This window comes from Solenopsis invicta, chromosome 16 (genome assembly GCF_016802725.1).
Source record: "Solenopsis invicta isolate M01_SB chromosome 16, UNIL_Sinv_3.0, whole genome shotgun sequence".
In the NCBI taxonomy this organism is placed as follows: Eukaryota; Metazoa; Arthropoda; class Insecta; order Hymenoptera; family Formicidae; genus Solenopsis; species Solenopsis invicta.
In genome coordinates, this window is record NC_052679.1 from 23,285,609 (window position 1) to 23,300,641 (window position 15,033).

General features: G+C 27.9%; 2 protein-coding genes across 2 annotated transcripts; both read left to right on the plus strand.

The window, feature by feature from the left end:
* Positions 1-393: 393 nt before the first annotated feature.
* Positions 394-1,485, plus strand: LOC105199853. Its single transcript, XM_011167127.2, has 3 exons — positions 394-599; positions 748-1,005; positions 1,117-1,485. Exons 1-3 carry the CDS (start codon positions 520-522, stop codon positions 1,370-1,372), a joined length of 594 nt encoding a protein of 197 aa, XP_011165429.1. The 5' UTR covers positions 394-519; the 3' UTR covers positions 1,373-1,485.
* Positions 1,486-4,482: 2,997 nt separating this feature from the next.
* On the plus strand, positions 4,483-14,821 carry LOC105199655 (alpha-tocopherol transfer protein-like). The gene is made up of 7 exons (XM_011166851.3): positions 4,483-4,671; positions 9,210-9,354; positions 12,537-12,696; positions 12,815-12,995; positions 13,691-13,876; positions 13,975-14,080; positions 14,297-14,821. The coding sequence occupies exons 2-7, from the start codon at positions 9,216-9,218 to the stop codon at positions 14,458-14,460; spliced, it is 936 nt and encodes a 311-aa protein (XP_011165153.1). The 5' UTR covers positions 4,483-4,671; positions 9,210-9,215; the 3' UTR covers positions 14,461-14,821.
* The last annotated feature ends 212 nt before the right edge of the window (positions 14,822-15,033 follow it).

A 15,033-nucleotide genomic window follows, 5' to 3' on the forward strand; every position in this document is an offset into this window, starting at 1 on the left:
GCTTCTGAAGCATTACTATTATAGTATTCAAACTTCGTGACTGTATTTCAAGTCCAACAAATATGCGACGCGCAGTTTGCATAAGTTGGAAATATTGTAAAAATTAAAAATCATTATTTAGTACTAAAAATTGATGTGACTGCCATAGGCTGCTAATCTTATGTTTAATTATTTTCAAACGTGTTTCCAAATACATCTCAGATCACAGGGTAAAATCATGGTGTGAGAATATATTGTATTCTTACACCATGGATAAAATGTAATTTATAAAGTGAATGTCGCATAAAGAGTTGGACTTTGTATTTAATGCTTCAGCTCCCTCTGAACGTTGTCACGCTCTAGTATAATTAAAAATATTAGACTCTTTCTCAAATTGGCTCAAAAAAGTAGACATGTAGTAATTATCTGAGCTGGATCTATCGTAAAAAGAATTTTGTAAAAAATTAGCAGCAATTGTGCCTTCGTGTGAAGTGACCGCAAACGATAAATTGTTCATGCGAGGAAAAATGTTGGTGAATCATGCTGGAACCGCTAATAGTTTTGACAGTGGTGAATTGCATTTTTATGTTCAGTTCTACGATCACGACCTGCGCATTATGGTAATATTCACGATCTGCTTTATTCTTTGTTGCAATTTTTTGTTACTTATGTATATAGTTGTAGTATTTGATTTATGTAAATGATTCTTTCATTATATTAATACATATTATAATTACATGCGCTGTTAACAACTTCGTCATACATCAGGTGGCAATATCAGGGTCACCGTTGTTGCCCTAGGAAAAATACCGCTCAACAAAATTTCGATTCAAAGAAATCAAAGAATTATACTTTACAAAATACCGTCAAAAAACCAGGTAAATCGAATTTTGACGGCCATGCTAATGTTGTTAGCAAATCCGACACGGTCAATAGTAGTCGCGACCACAGAAGTGAAAGGTACCAAAAGAAGAGATCTAAGAAAAGTCTGGAGTATCAAAATAGAAGCGGAGAAAAAATATTCCAGTAAATTCTGTTTTATCGCTTTTTTTCTGTTTTTCCATTTTGGCGTTTCAAATAATATTTTTATATTATATTAATTTATTCTTGTGTATGCAAATCAAATATGCATTTTAGAGACGAACTTGAAGCAAAGAAGTTCGATAAAAAAAGCAAGATGTCGGAAGCTTCTCAAACAGTAAATGATACGAAATCAACGGTCGTAATGGAACTTTCAACAGTTCAAAAAATTGTGCAAATTGTCGACGATAATTCCCATATTAATTCAGCGCGAGCTCCATTTAAGGAAATTGTTTCCCAGAAAGATACAGCGGATAAGAAGCGTGATTATAACGTTGAGCAGAACGGGGCTAATGTAGCTGCTAATTTTTAATAAATTGACAGACGAATAAATTAATATAAACTCTCTACGTAAATATCGTAAATTATAAAATAAAAATCGAAAAGAGAAATATCCCAGCAAACATTAAGTTACAGTTACATAAATGTTAATTATAATTTCCCATCAATAATGCAACTGTCATAACGAGTGCGTTATATAATATTAGTCACATTATTTTGTAGAAAATTAATATTTATATATTTGTAGTTACTTTATTAAGTGGAAAACTAACATTCATATGACTATAACTTGGTGTTTGCTGGGATAAATCAAGATGTATTGATAAGATGCCTAACATTTAGATTTCATTTTATTTGCTACCCTTAAATCTATTTAAAAGCTTTAAATAAAATAATAATAGCTATTTTTTTTACTAAATACAAGCTCTTTTAGAGATATGCATTTTTCTTTATTTAATCAACGTGAAAAATTGTTCAACGCATTTTTTATTGTCGTTCAATATTTTTATTCGGCTTTCACATTCCGCATTTATTTTTAATTTCTGATGTCGCCAATTTTGATCTCAAGACCCTCAAACGTGATATTCGCTTTTATCTGATTTTAAATCTGTATTTACGCTATTCTTCTTATTCAAAGAATCATCCGACTTGTAGCTGTTCGAACGTTCTACTTCTCTACTACACATTTGCGACGTTTCCCTATCCTTTTCCGTGCACCGTTGCACGTTTCGATATTCTCCTGATCGAGTGCACATTTTTTCTCTACGGTGCAATTGACGTTTCTGATCTTCATGTTTATGTTCGAAGTAAGGGGACTCCTTGAATTTCCGTCGCGCATGACATGAGCCATTTCTCACGCATCTCGGAAGATCATGCGAGCATGCTCTTTGATGTTTCCGTATCGGTTTTCTACGCACGCAACACTCGCTTGAATCCACTTTTCTAAGATTCTTCGAGAATCTTGGGAAACTGAGGAAAACAGAATAACTTAACCAAAGAAATACATAAAACGAACACTCAACACACTTTTATCGCTTGGTTTGCGACCCACGACTATTACGAGCTCGTACCATACCGAAAAGAGGATGCACCAGATGCATGTTATGCAAGCGCTGTTGCATATGGTAATAAAGTCCATCATCTCGCAAGAAACTGCGCATTTTGTGATTTAGAATGACGTTTGTAGATTCATATTTTGATGGATATATTTGATTTTTTGAGATGTAATAATAAAGCTTGAAATTATATATTAATAGTATTAACGTTGCAAATTGCTGTGACAACGTAACGGTAACACATAGAATACAAAACGACCAATGGGTTATACTTTCAGTCAACTAAAACGCAGTTGGAATAGGTCGGAAAAATGGAGTCAAAATCTTCATCGGTTTTATATGTCACGACCATACGTCATACGTCAGGAAAAATATATCGATATGTCTCGCACGTGCAATCGTTGATTTTTAAAATGAATTTGGGATATTTCCGGATTCGAAATAATTGTCTCTGATAAGCTTCAGTGCTGTAAATGTGATTTCAACCTGCTTATTTTTGCATTTCTTTGAACTTTAAATTATGTAATTTGCTAATTTTTAATATTTCACCAGAAAACTGTGTTTAAAGCACTTTAAGTAAAATATTATAAATTTAACCATGTTTGCATATACTAATTGCACAACTGATTGTTGACTTTGCCATGCATTTGCTGTGATAATGTCATATTATAACGTTACGCTTCGCGAAAGACAACGTACTCTACTACTACTGAAATATTCTTGTGGAAACTTACAATTCCGTATAAATATTTTCACAACCGGATGCGCGGCACATCGATTACCTTATTTCCAACTCTTGGAAAGTTTAGAAAACATTGCAAGAATAAACAATTATATTAACATATATTGGCGATTGCGATTTTGATCCAGCTTGCAAATCAGTTACGAAACGGGAGTTATAATAATTGCTTAAACACTTTTTAAATTTATTTTTTTTACCAATATTTTCTATCGTCCAGATCTCTGTTGATTCTTGATTTCTATCTAACTAAAATAATGATATTTGTTATTTTATTAGATAAAATGTAGACAGATAGCCAATAGCTAAGAAAACAAAACTAGAAGAACAGATTTCCAATAAGCAAAATTTTTTTTTTTTAATATTTGAAAAACATTTTTGAACACATCTTTAAAAATGATAAAATAATAGGTTAAATTTTTCTTTTTTTATTTAAAAGAAAGTTTATTTTAACGTTTGAAGAAACATATTTTTACACGGAAAGAACGGTTTTCCTAAAATATCTAAAAGTTTAGTTAAATACAAATATGAAAATAATTTTATTGGTTTAAAATAACTGTGTACTCTTTGAATAAGAAGAAACATGATCAAAACGAGTGGAAAATTTTATGGATGCTATTAAATTGTTATTTTAAATGAGTAATTAGTATAAAATAAATATGAAGTAAAGAATATGAAGTAAATGAACATTAAATAAACCTTCTCTCTATATATAAATTATTATTTAAATAATTATTATGAAATGAATGTTAAATATATGTTAAATAAATGTTATTTTTATAATGAAACTGTACAATGTGTAATTAATAAAAAATAAATATTAAAAATACATTTACAAAAGATTGCTCGAAACCCCTATTGGGTTTCAAAAATTTTGATTTATTATTTAATTCATTTATTTAATTAATTAGAACATTACACACAATTAGAATCATGACTAATTGCATAAATAAAATTTAAATCTTAAGCATAAAATCATTTAGTGATATATTATTTGCAAAAATATAATATTATTTATCACAAGTTGTTTTATTAGGTGAATTATTCATATATATTAAATTATGTATATTAAACTTTCTAATAAACTTACAATTTTGTTAAGCACACAAAGTAAAAATTTTTTTTGTAGATTGTTTGTTCCAATCGATATTTTTCAAAATGCCCTCATGTAAGATTATTGATTACAATCAATATTTAACCTTGTAAACTGGTCACGTTGACAAAGTTTCGTTACGAAAACGTCGAAACCGGTAGTTCTGTATTCTCTACTTAAGTTCACGCACGTGAGCTTGTGTACGTGAACGTTCTTCTTATGCGATTTGTTATATCGACACGTACAATACCGAATGGTGGGGAACTTTGCGTACTACTGGAACGAAGAAGAGAGGAATCATTTTGCTTCGAACAGATAGAAATCCAAAGTGACAGGAACCGCAGAAGGTGCTTCATTCGTCGAGCTGAGTTTCGCAGTGTAACGCGCGTGATTTTCACGTCAAGCTTGTGTGATCTTTCGTCATTAGATTGCGAGGGACTAAAGTAAGTGTCGCAATACCTATTGATTGATCCTCAATTCGTGCTACCTTTCAACCTGCGAGTAATCAGCTTCAAACACATATCATTTCAATAGCAATTATGTAAAATTCATTAAATTGCTTTTTTATTTATAACCTTTGACAAGATCAAAATATATTTTTTAGGAAAAAGTTTTGTATTTATTGTACGTAATTATTTTAAGCTGCCACATCTATACACCTTCTAAACTAAAACACATAGCAGATGTATCATTTGAAAAGATTTTGAAATATAATAGGAAGGCATTTAAACACACTGGTTTTAAAGTGACAGAGAGAAGAACAAAAAAAAAAGAGAAAGTGCCAACCGCGAATTTTTTATTCGTGCCATTTTTAATATTGATTATTAAAATACTAATAAATTTATAAAATGTTCAAATTATATGAAATCGCTTTGGAGATAAGTCTATAAAGATTTAAAAAATGTAAAAGAAACAAAATCAATTTTTTCACTAAAGAAACAAGACCCTTTAAATCTAATTTGTAAATAAATTTAATTTCATATTAATTCAAAATTTTTTACAAACCTTACAACTACATTAAATATTTTTTCTTGACAAATAGATTTTGATTTAGCCACAGAATTTTTTAAATGAAAAAGCAACTTTATCAAGAATATGTTTTTACTTAAAAAAATTTTTAGATTATAAAGAAATTTAATACTTGTAATATAATTTTACTAACTTTTTGAAATCAGAGAAACTTGATTTCAAATTTATTAATGGACAGAAAAAACAGAAGCATTTGTCTTTTATTTTTATTTTTTGTAATTTTATTTTTTAATTACCTTGTCGACACAGTTGTTTTTATATCGCAAAGACTCATGTCTACTTATATCCTTTTCGGAAACTACAATCTCTATCAAGTTCTATCTTCTCCGAGTCATAAAATTCCTCTCACGTATATTATCCACTCTATTTTCGCCGATTTATCAGCAGTATTACTTGCTGTTGCACGTGATACGATTACTCATATAAAAATTGGACCATATGAAGTTGTAACTCGGAACTGCAAATTATATTGAGTGTTTAAATTAGAAGTATGCTACAAATTATATATAATATTTTAATTCCATTATCTGATATAAATGTGTCGTCGTCCATGTAAATTTACATATATTTATTGCGCTTTTAATCAACAGAATTAAAATTAGATTGAAGAAATAAATTAACAGCAATAAGTTTTTAATTTTAGTTTAAATTTAAATATTTTTATTACACCTTTCGTGTTACGCAAGCAATAAAAGGGCAATAATTCAAATACTCAATTCATAATTATTATAATTAAAAAAATATTATATTAAGTCTTTTTAAGAATTTTGCGAAAAGTTAAGATGATATGAAAATGATTAACTAATTAATTTTAATTATAATTACAAATAAAGTATTTATATTACTGTGTCTTTGTTGCTTGCATAATACAAAAGGTGTAACAAAAATATTCAAATTTAAACTAAAACCAGAAACTTATTAAAATTAGTTCTCTTGATTGAAAGCGCAGTGAACATATGCAAATTCGCACGGACAACAACACGTTTCGTTCTTTTACGAATGTCATTCACTTTCACGATAACAACAGACATCTGTCATGAGCTAATCGGTATTCAACGAGCCATCGGCTTTCGAAAAAATGCATGTTCGAAATTTGGAAATAATTTGAAATGAGGTCGCACTCGCGAGATCAAATTCACGTCACGTACGCATTCTTTTTTACGTTTCTCTGGCTCGCTTGTATGTGTTATTTTCGAATACTTCCTCACCTTTGTTCCTTAAGAATGTATAGGACATTTCTCAAAATATTAAGAAAATTATGAAAAAATTACAGATTGTTTTATATTATATTTGAAAATAGTAAAAATTTTCAGCAATTTTCTATCTAAATAAAAAATTATTTCAATATAGTATAGACACGTGCTCTAATAAAAATATAATTAAAAATTAATAAAATAATAAAATAAAAAATAATTTTAACAATCTGAATTTCTTATTTAAGTACTTTAAATATTCAAAACAATTTATATAAAGTTTTATTGCGATGTAGAGATCAATTCTGTGAAAATAAATAAAACTTATTTATTTACAAAATAACTAAACAGACAATCACAATAAATAAAACTTTGTATAAATCATCTGGAACACTTATACAAAAAAGTACTTATACAAAAAAGTTGAGATTTTTTTTAATGTTGTAATAAATAATTAATATTTTTAGTAACAAATAGACTACAAATAAACTATAAAAATGTATTATTAAATGAGGATGTAATCTTATTCACACAACTTTCATATGCATATAGTTACTTTGAAGTGTTAATATTAAACACATTTCCAAATTATATTTATTTTGCCAGGACTACATGTCCGATACATCATTAAGTACATATTTTAAAAAGGTAAATATTACGTAGCATTGAAACTAGATAAAACATTTTCGCAATTATAATTAAATCGTTCTATGATTATATAAAGAATACATATAAAGAATGCAATAGAAAGAATGCATATATTTACTTTTACATATATTTACTTTTATCGTATAATACGGCTATGTTATATGAACTACGATGACTAAAAGGACGTGTAAATTAACAATATTACCAAGAAATAATAATAGAGAAGCCGGAAATAGAGTGTGAATTATACGTTCTCTGTATTCTGTTTTACATGTTTCAAAATTCTTTGAAGTCTCTGCTATAAACATCGTTCATCAGATGGTATTCGGAATTCGTAACCAAATATTTGCTCACTAAAATGAGAAAATTAAACTGCGAAGACGTATGACCTAGTGCTATTTTTACCTGTCCTGAGAGAAAAAGTGCGAAAGCAAACGATAGATATAATCTTGCACTATCTAGCAAATACATGACAAATAAAATTCTACTTTTTTAAACATATGTGTGTGTGTGTACGTGTGTGTGTGTGTGTGTGTTGCAACACTATAGGTCCGTTATTATAATGTTTTATATTTGCAATGTAGAGATCAATTTTATATTATTATATTATTATTTAATTAAAATATTATTATTCAATATTATATTATTTATTAAAATATGTCTGTTAAAGCATTCACAACATTACGCCAAAATTTGCCTAATTATAAAAAATAAAAGTAATATGTTATGAATTTAATAATACTACAATATTATAATAATAGAGGAATACCACCAATACAGACCATTTTGTTTTTAAATTATACTCTTTAAACAAAAGCTAACACTAAAACCTTGAAAATATAAATACAAACTAGAAAGTGTCCTCTATTAAATGGTATGGTAGTTAATTTTTATAATATTGTTTTGTATTTTGCAATAAGTAATTTAAAACATAATTAAAAATGACTATCTGAGAAATTGGACCTCAAAACTAACTTAGGCTGCGTTCCGATGCACTGGCAGTACTAAAAATTTATAGTTCATGTTACGGTGTCCATAGTTGATTTTTATATTTAAGACCGTCTTAAGCATCATCTGAAGTTGTCATAAACCAATCAGGAAGCCGTACTGGCATCTTAAGATATTACTTAAGATGATCTTGAAGTAAGAATCGGCTGTAAATATCGGCTTACGTATATTATATAATAGATTTTCAATGCTGGCAGCGCGCGCGCGCGCAATTTCGGAACGCAGCCATAATGACAGAATTACGACTTCGTAATGAGTTAATTATGACATAAAATTTACTTTTATGTCCGATTTACTGTTTTTACAAATGTTACTTTGTGCTGGCTTAGACCCATGCATACAGTTGAAGAATTTCCAAGAAACACATGACATCATTTTTAACTGCAATGTATTCTTTGAGTTAATGTTTTCTTCGTCGATTTATATACATAAGTATACATATCTTGATTACGCTGTTCTGCAAATAACAATTTTTTTTTTATTTTCCTAAAATTTTGGGAGCACGCGTTTTCAATCTCCGTCGTAGATGTAGCAGATAATATAACTATAAAGATTAAGGTTATCATAAGTTGGGTTACCAGATTTATGATCTGTTCTCACTAACAAAGAAGTGCATTGGTTTACAGTGCACAACAATTTTATGTTTTAAATCATACTACGAGTTATAAGAAAAAAATGAAAAAAGAAAATATAAATAAAACAGTAGCTATAAAATGTTCTAATATTATCAATGCTGTACTCATTATTGTTTAAATTATGTAAAAGAACTATTGGAAAAGAAAAACATTCATATTTTATTCTGCTTTTCAAGAATTTGTTTTTACCAAATTTTATATAAAAAAACCAAGAATGTATAAACTAAATTTTTATTGCTTTAATTATCTAAGCAGATTATGTTTTTATCAATATTAATAAAGTACAATATTTGATTTTCGGAAAATAAAGGCGGATTGCTTTAAAAGATCTATGTCGGTATAAGCGACCTTTATCTAATAAAATATATGACTGCATTACTGTGCAAATATCAGAATTGTTCCTTTTTCACGCCAAATCTTGCAATACTCGCATCGATAGACAATAAATATCAGTTCGGTATGTCTCAGAAAATCATGACATTGTTACCACCAACGCCGGCGCAACAGAAACGTATAGACAAGGAACTTGCATCTGATCCGGAAGTGAGAAAACAAGATATTAAAACGCTTCGAGAATGGCTCTTAAAACAGCAACACTTGCCAAATCACATAGGTTTGTTCCCAAATTGCTGTAATTACATTGAAGACAATAACATGCAATTTTCAATATAATACAAGTACAGCTTCAAATATAATAATAATGTACTAATAATAATAATGTAATATTATGATATCTCACATATAAGATATTGAAAAATATTTAAATTTAAAAAATATGTAGACTTACAAGAAAATTAAATCCCTCCTTCCAATTTTGATGAGCTTCAGTTATGTCGCAGTTCGAAATAAGAAACACAATTTAAATTTATATAAGAGATATGATGTAAGACTGACATGCAAAAGTATTTTAGATAATATTTTTATGATTTCAAAAATACTATGTAATGATGTATTTCAAAAATGTCATAAATGTTTTTTTAAATTATTTTATTTTCAAGAATTTTGAAAAAGTTTTATGATTAAATTGAAGCTTATTTTAAAACATGTTCATATACATATAATAAGATTATTTTCTGAAAATGCATTTTAAATAATGTATAAAGTTTCAAACAACATTTGCGTAACCATTCTGTTCAGTCTGTTCTAAATAAGTTTGGTTTTTACAAGTAAAAATAATGAAGTCGTGGCAAAGTGAAAATTACTGGCGTTGCGTTTTGTTCCATTTCTTCCACCAGTAAAACCAGTAGACGATCTTAAATAGTCTGAGTCATAAAGATTTTCAGGTTTAAAATTGTGGACATTTCAACGTTACCGCAACCCAATGAGAAATGACTTATCAAATCAATGTCAAAACGGTATTATTTTAATGATTTTGATATTGAATCAATATTAAATCGACATCAATTCCATTATCATTTCTCATTGGGAAGATTGTAGTAACATTGCAGAAATCTTTTGTAACTAATCTTTACTTTTTAGAACAAATGTTATATTAATAATTAATATTATTAAAATAGACATTTTTTAATGTTAAACTCTTCCTCTTCTTTTTTTCTTTTCTTCTCTTTAGCTTTTCTTCATCTTTTTCCGTATTTAAAAACTTCTTTCTTCCTTCTCTTTTCAGTTTTCATTATTTAATTTCTTTTTTTTTTATATCCAACGTTTTATAATATCTATCTGTCTATTACATGTGATTTTTCCTGAAAGACAGAAAAGAGAATAATATTTTATTAAATAAATTTTTATTTCTATATCAAAATTTTAAAATATTACACCTAATCCAACAGTTATTAAAAATGTATATTATTTTTTGTGTATATTCGCTCTCCTATTTTTTTTTCTTTTATTCTTCATTTTAAACACTTTCTTTATTTCTTTATTTTCCTTTAAAAAAAATTTTTTTTTATAAACTTTTTTTATACAAATAAGTTTTTAACTTTGGTAGAAAATTAATAAATTAAAGTTCATGTGTTTCAAAACTAACTAATTAAAGTTAGAAATGAAATCATTTCAAATCAACTAAATTAAGTTAAAAGTTATTAAATTTATTATTTAACTTTTAATTTTTTAATTTTCCAATCCTGCAAATGAGTTACAAGAGTTTGTAATGCGATGCAAGAAGATCTCCCTGAAAGTCGTTGATCAAGAGACGGGGTAGCACGCGGTAATCGTGGACAGTCCCATAATAAGCGCCATGCCACGCGTCGTCTGGCCCGCCTCCCCCACTCTCTTCAGTCACTCGGTCATTCACCCTACCCGAGGCGCACATGCACTTCGTCGGCCACGTGTGCCTCTGGTAGGGTAAATGACCGATTGACTGAAAGGAGTGGGGAGACGGGTCAGACGGCGCGCGGCGTGCCGCCTATCTTACGGGATCGTGCGAGGTCAACAACCCGAGTGGGGCATTTAACAGAGACGGCGGGCGCCTCGGGCAATGCGGAGTCTCTCTTGCTGCGCGACACTACCGCGTTTCTTGATCAACGACTTTTAGAAAAATCTTCTTGCATCGCACTGCATATATTATAAACTCTCATAACTCATTTGCAGGGCTGGATAATTAAAAAATAAAAAGTTAAATAATAAAGTTAATGACTTTTAACTTAATTTAGTTAATTTTAAATAATTTAATTTTTAATTTTAACTAGTTATTTTTGAAACACATGAAGTTTATTTTATGAATTTTTTACTAATGTTAAAAAATTATTTCCATAAAAAAAGGTTATAAAAGAAAAAATTTTAAATGAAGGAAAAACAAAGAAAAGTAAGAAAGAGTTTAAAATAAAGAATGTAAAAAAAGGCAAAAGTGAATATATACAAAAGAATAATACACATTTTTAACAACCATTGTATTAAGTGTAATATTTTGAAATTTTGATATAGAAATAAAACTTATTTACTAAAATATTATTTTCTTTTCTATCTCTCAGGAAAGATCACCTATAATAGACGGATAAATATTATAAAACGTTGAATATAAAAAAAAAAGAATATAAAATTATGAAAAGTAAAAGGAGAAAGAAGAAAAGAGTTTTCAAATACGGAAAAAAGATGACGAGAAGAGAAAAAGAAGAAGAGAAAAAGAACGTCCGCAATTTTAAATCTGAAAATCTTTATAACTTTGTAGACTCTTTGAGATCGTCTGGTTTTATTGGTGGAAGAAACGAAACGCAATGCCAATAATTTTTACTTTTACTAACTGCGTTATTTTTACTGGTAATAACCAAACCCATTTTTGAACAGACTATCAATGATTATGAAAAAAGTGAAGATAGTTTTTAAAGTAAAACATTATATTCACAGAGCATGCCTCCAAAATGTAATTCGAACTTTCAAAGATAAGTAAAATGTTTAGCTTGTCCTACCTAACCTGTGTCCATAATTAATAGACGAACGACTTTGTCACAGCGATAGAGAAACGTTGGTAGCCTGTACACTCAGGCGGATCTGCTACCCTCAAACAACATATACTGTGTATTTATTTTTTACTCTATCTTTTTGTGTCAATAAAATTTTTATTACAAAATTTATAAAAAACAAACGTTGATACTTTATACTTTCAAAGCTCATAAAAAAATGGAAGGATTTAATACTTGAAATTGTTTCTTTGTACTAAACTTTTCTTTAACAACTTTTGAATAGATATTATAGAAAAACTTAAAGATATTTATTAAAAACAAGAGATTAAAATACTTTATAACAACCAAGATTGCAAATTAAGTAAAGAATAAAGGTATTTAATGAAACATATGTAAAATTTTATAAGAAAGTGATCTTTACATTTTTTGCTCATTGCAGATGACGACAAATTGGAAAGATTTCTTTTCAATTGCAAGAACAGTATCGAGAGATGTAAATTAATCTTGGAAAGATACTACACCGTCCGAACATCTTTTCCAGAATTTTTCGCCGCTCGTGACCCGACGTCTCAAGATATTCGAAACTCTTTTAATATAACGTAAATAAATTTGACTTTTTTAAAATAGAAAAACAGTTTAAAATAGAAAAAGTAGCTAATGATTTTAAGATCGGAAGTCTCGGTTACTATTGTGTTTTTAAATAAAAATTTTCGTTAGACACTACTTCATTCTGCCATCATTAACCGAAGAAGGATATCGCGTCACTATCTTTCAATTACGTGACAATGACATAGAGAAGTTTTCGTTTCAAGCAACAGTCAGACGTGTTCTAATGGCACTTGATATTCGTTTGATGGAGGAAATCTGTTTATCTAATATTATGATCATAGATTGCGAGGTATGATATTGCACTATTAATTTTATTTCTATATTTCTTATTGTGTTTTATGTTTTCTCATTACACTTACCTTAGAATTATTACGTTGGAAATATAAGTTTGTACCGGCGCATGTGTGATTAAATGAATCTATGTAGAAATATTTAGACATTGTCTTTGAATTTCTCTAAAACAACGTTACAAACTTTTGTTTCATCCCAATATAAATATTAATATTTATTGGGACAGCGTTCTTAATACATTTACTAGAAATAACTCTTTAATACATTTACTAGGAAGCCTCTTTGATATCACTCAGTTCTAAAGTTTATATTTTGTAAGCGAATATAAATCTATTTTTTTATACGAATTGCATTTCTTTACAATATTTTAAACTTATATGTTGATACTTTAAGGAGAATATGTATAGAAAATTAAGGGAATAGAATGTAAAGGGATACATGTAATTAAGGTTGCATCTTGTTATCATATTTTGAAAATAAATAAAATATGCGTAGCTTTATTAAATAGCTTTATTAACAAAGTGTAGTAAATAAAAATTAAATAGTAAAAATCATTTAAAAAAATTCTTTTATTTCTTTATTTTAAATTCTTTTAGTTTTTATTTTCAGAGATACAATCAGTCCTAAATTATTTATCAATAATAATTATCACTAAAATTGTGCGTGATTTAATTAAAACATTTGTTTTTTCAGGGATTTAAAATGGCACATTTTGCAAAATTCGTTCCGACGCAAACTATCGTAAGGAAGGCAATGTTGGCAATACAAGACAGTATGCCTTTCCGGTTGGCTTCTGTTTACTTTCTTAACGCACCATCGTTTGTCACTAATATAATCAACTTATTTTATCCACTTTTAAAAGAAAAATTGGTTCAAAAGGTAAAGCCAAAATTAAATTCATAAATAAAATAATTACTAAATAAGGTTTGTAGATAAGGACGGAAACGCATATAAAATTATATTTCTTATTTTTACAGTTTCATATTTTTAATGGTGGTGGAGAAGAATTACACGCTTATATAAACAAAGATATTCTTCCTAATGAATGGGGTGGCAAAGCAGGCACTTTACAAGAATTAAATAGTAATAGTATACAATATTTTATTTTATGTTTTAAGCATTATTGTTGTTTTTCACCAATATAAAAATGTTTCTACTTCATAAATATTTATAAATAAAATATTTATTAATTAAGTTATTGCCGTATATATTATATATGATTGATTAAAATTATGAGAATAGTTTTAGTTTACTTATTACATTTATATTATTACTTATCTCTTTTTTACGTAATTATAGCTGCATGGCAAGAAAAACTTGAAAAGAATAGAGATTGGTTCCTACAAGATGAAAAACTAAGTCGTACAAATGAAAAAGCTCGTTCACCGGAATTGAAAGCGTCCTGTCTCGTAATGGACTATGAAGGAATTCAAGGTACATTTCGAAAATTGAACCTAGACTAATAATATCATATTTTTATTAAAAAATTAGATTTTTTCTACACTAGTAAATAGAAGTTTTATTTAGTTTATGATTTCTTAATATTAAATTTGTTAATTACAATTAACGTATAATTTACCAAGATTAACAAAAAAAGTGTAAAATAGTTATAATTAAACTGTTTTTTAAACAATGATAATTTTATATTGTTAAAAGTTTAATTTTCTATATTGTACGTAAAATTAAGTTTACTTTTTGGAAAACAAGGGAATGATAAAGATAATTTAGGAAAATAAATGCTTATTTAGCAACTATATGTGTAGATAGATATTTATATGTAGAAGAAAAATTTGCGAAATATTTAATAAAGATTTATTTTGCTCAGGTTTTGTATTTTAAGTTGTTTTAAATTATAATTCATTATCCAATGAACGAAGCAGCTTTTATTCTCGCTATTTCATGATACTAGTCTCAAGATAGCGCCACTTCTACGTTTACCTTTGTCGGTGCTTTTAAAGATTAAACAAATATTTTAAAATTATGTTTTTTTAAACCTTAATAAAATGTGTATTTATAAAATAATTTTTAATATGTCG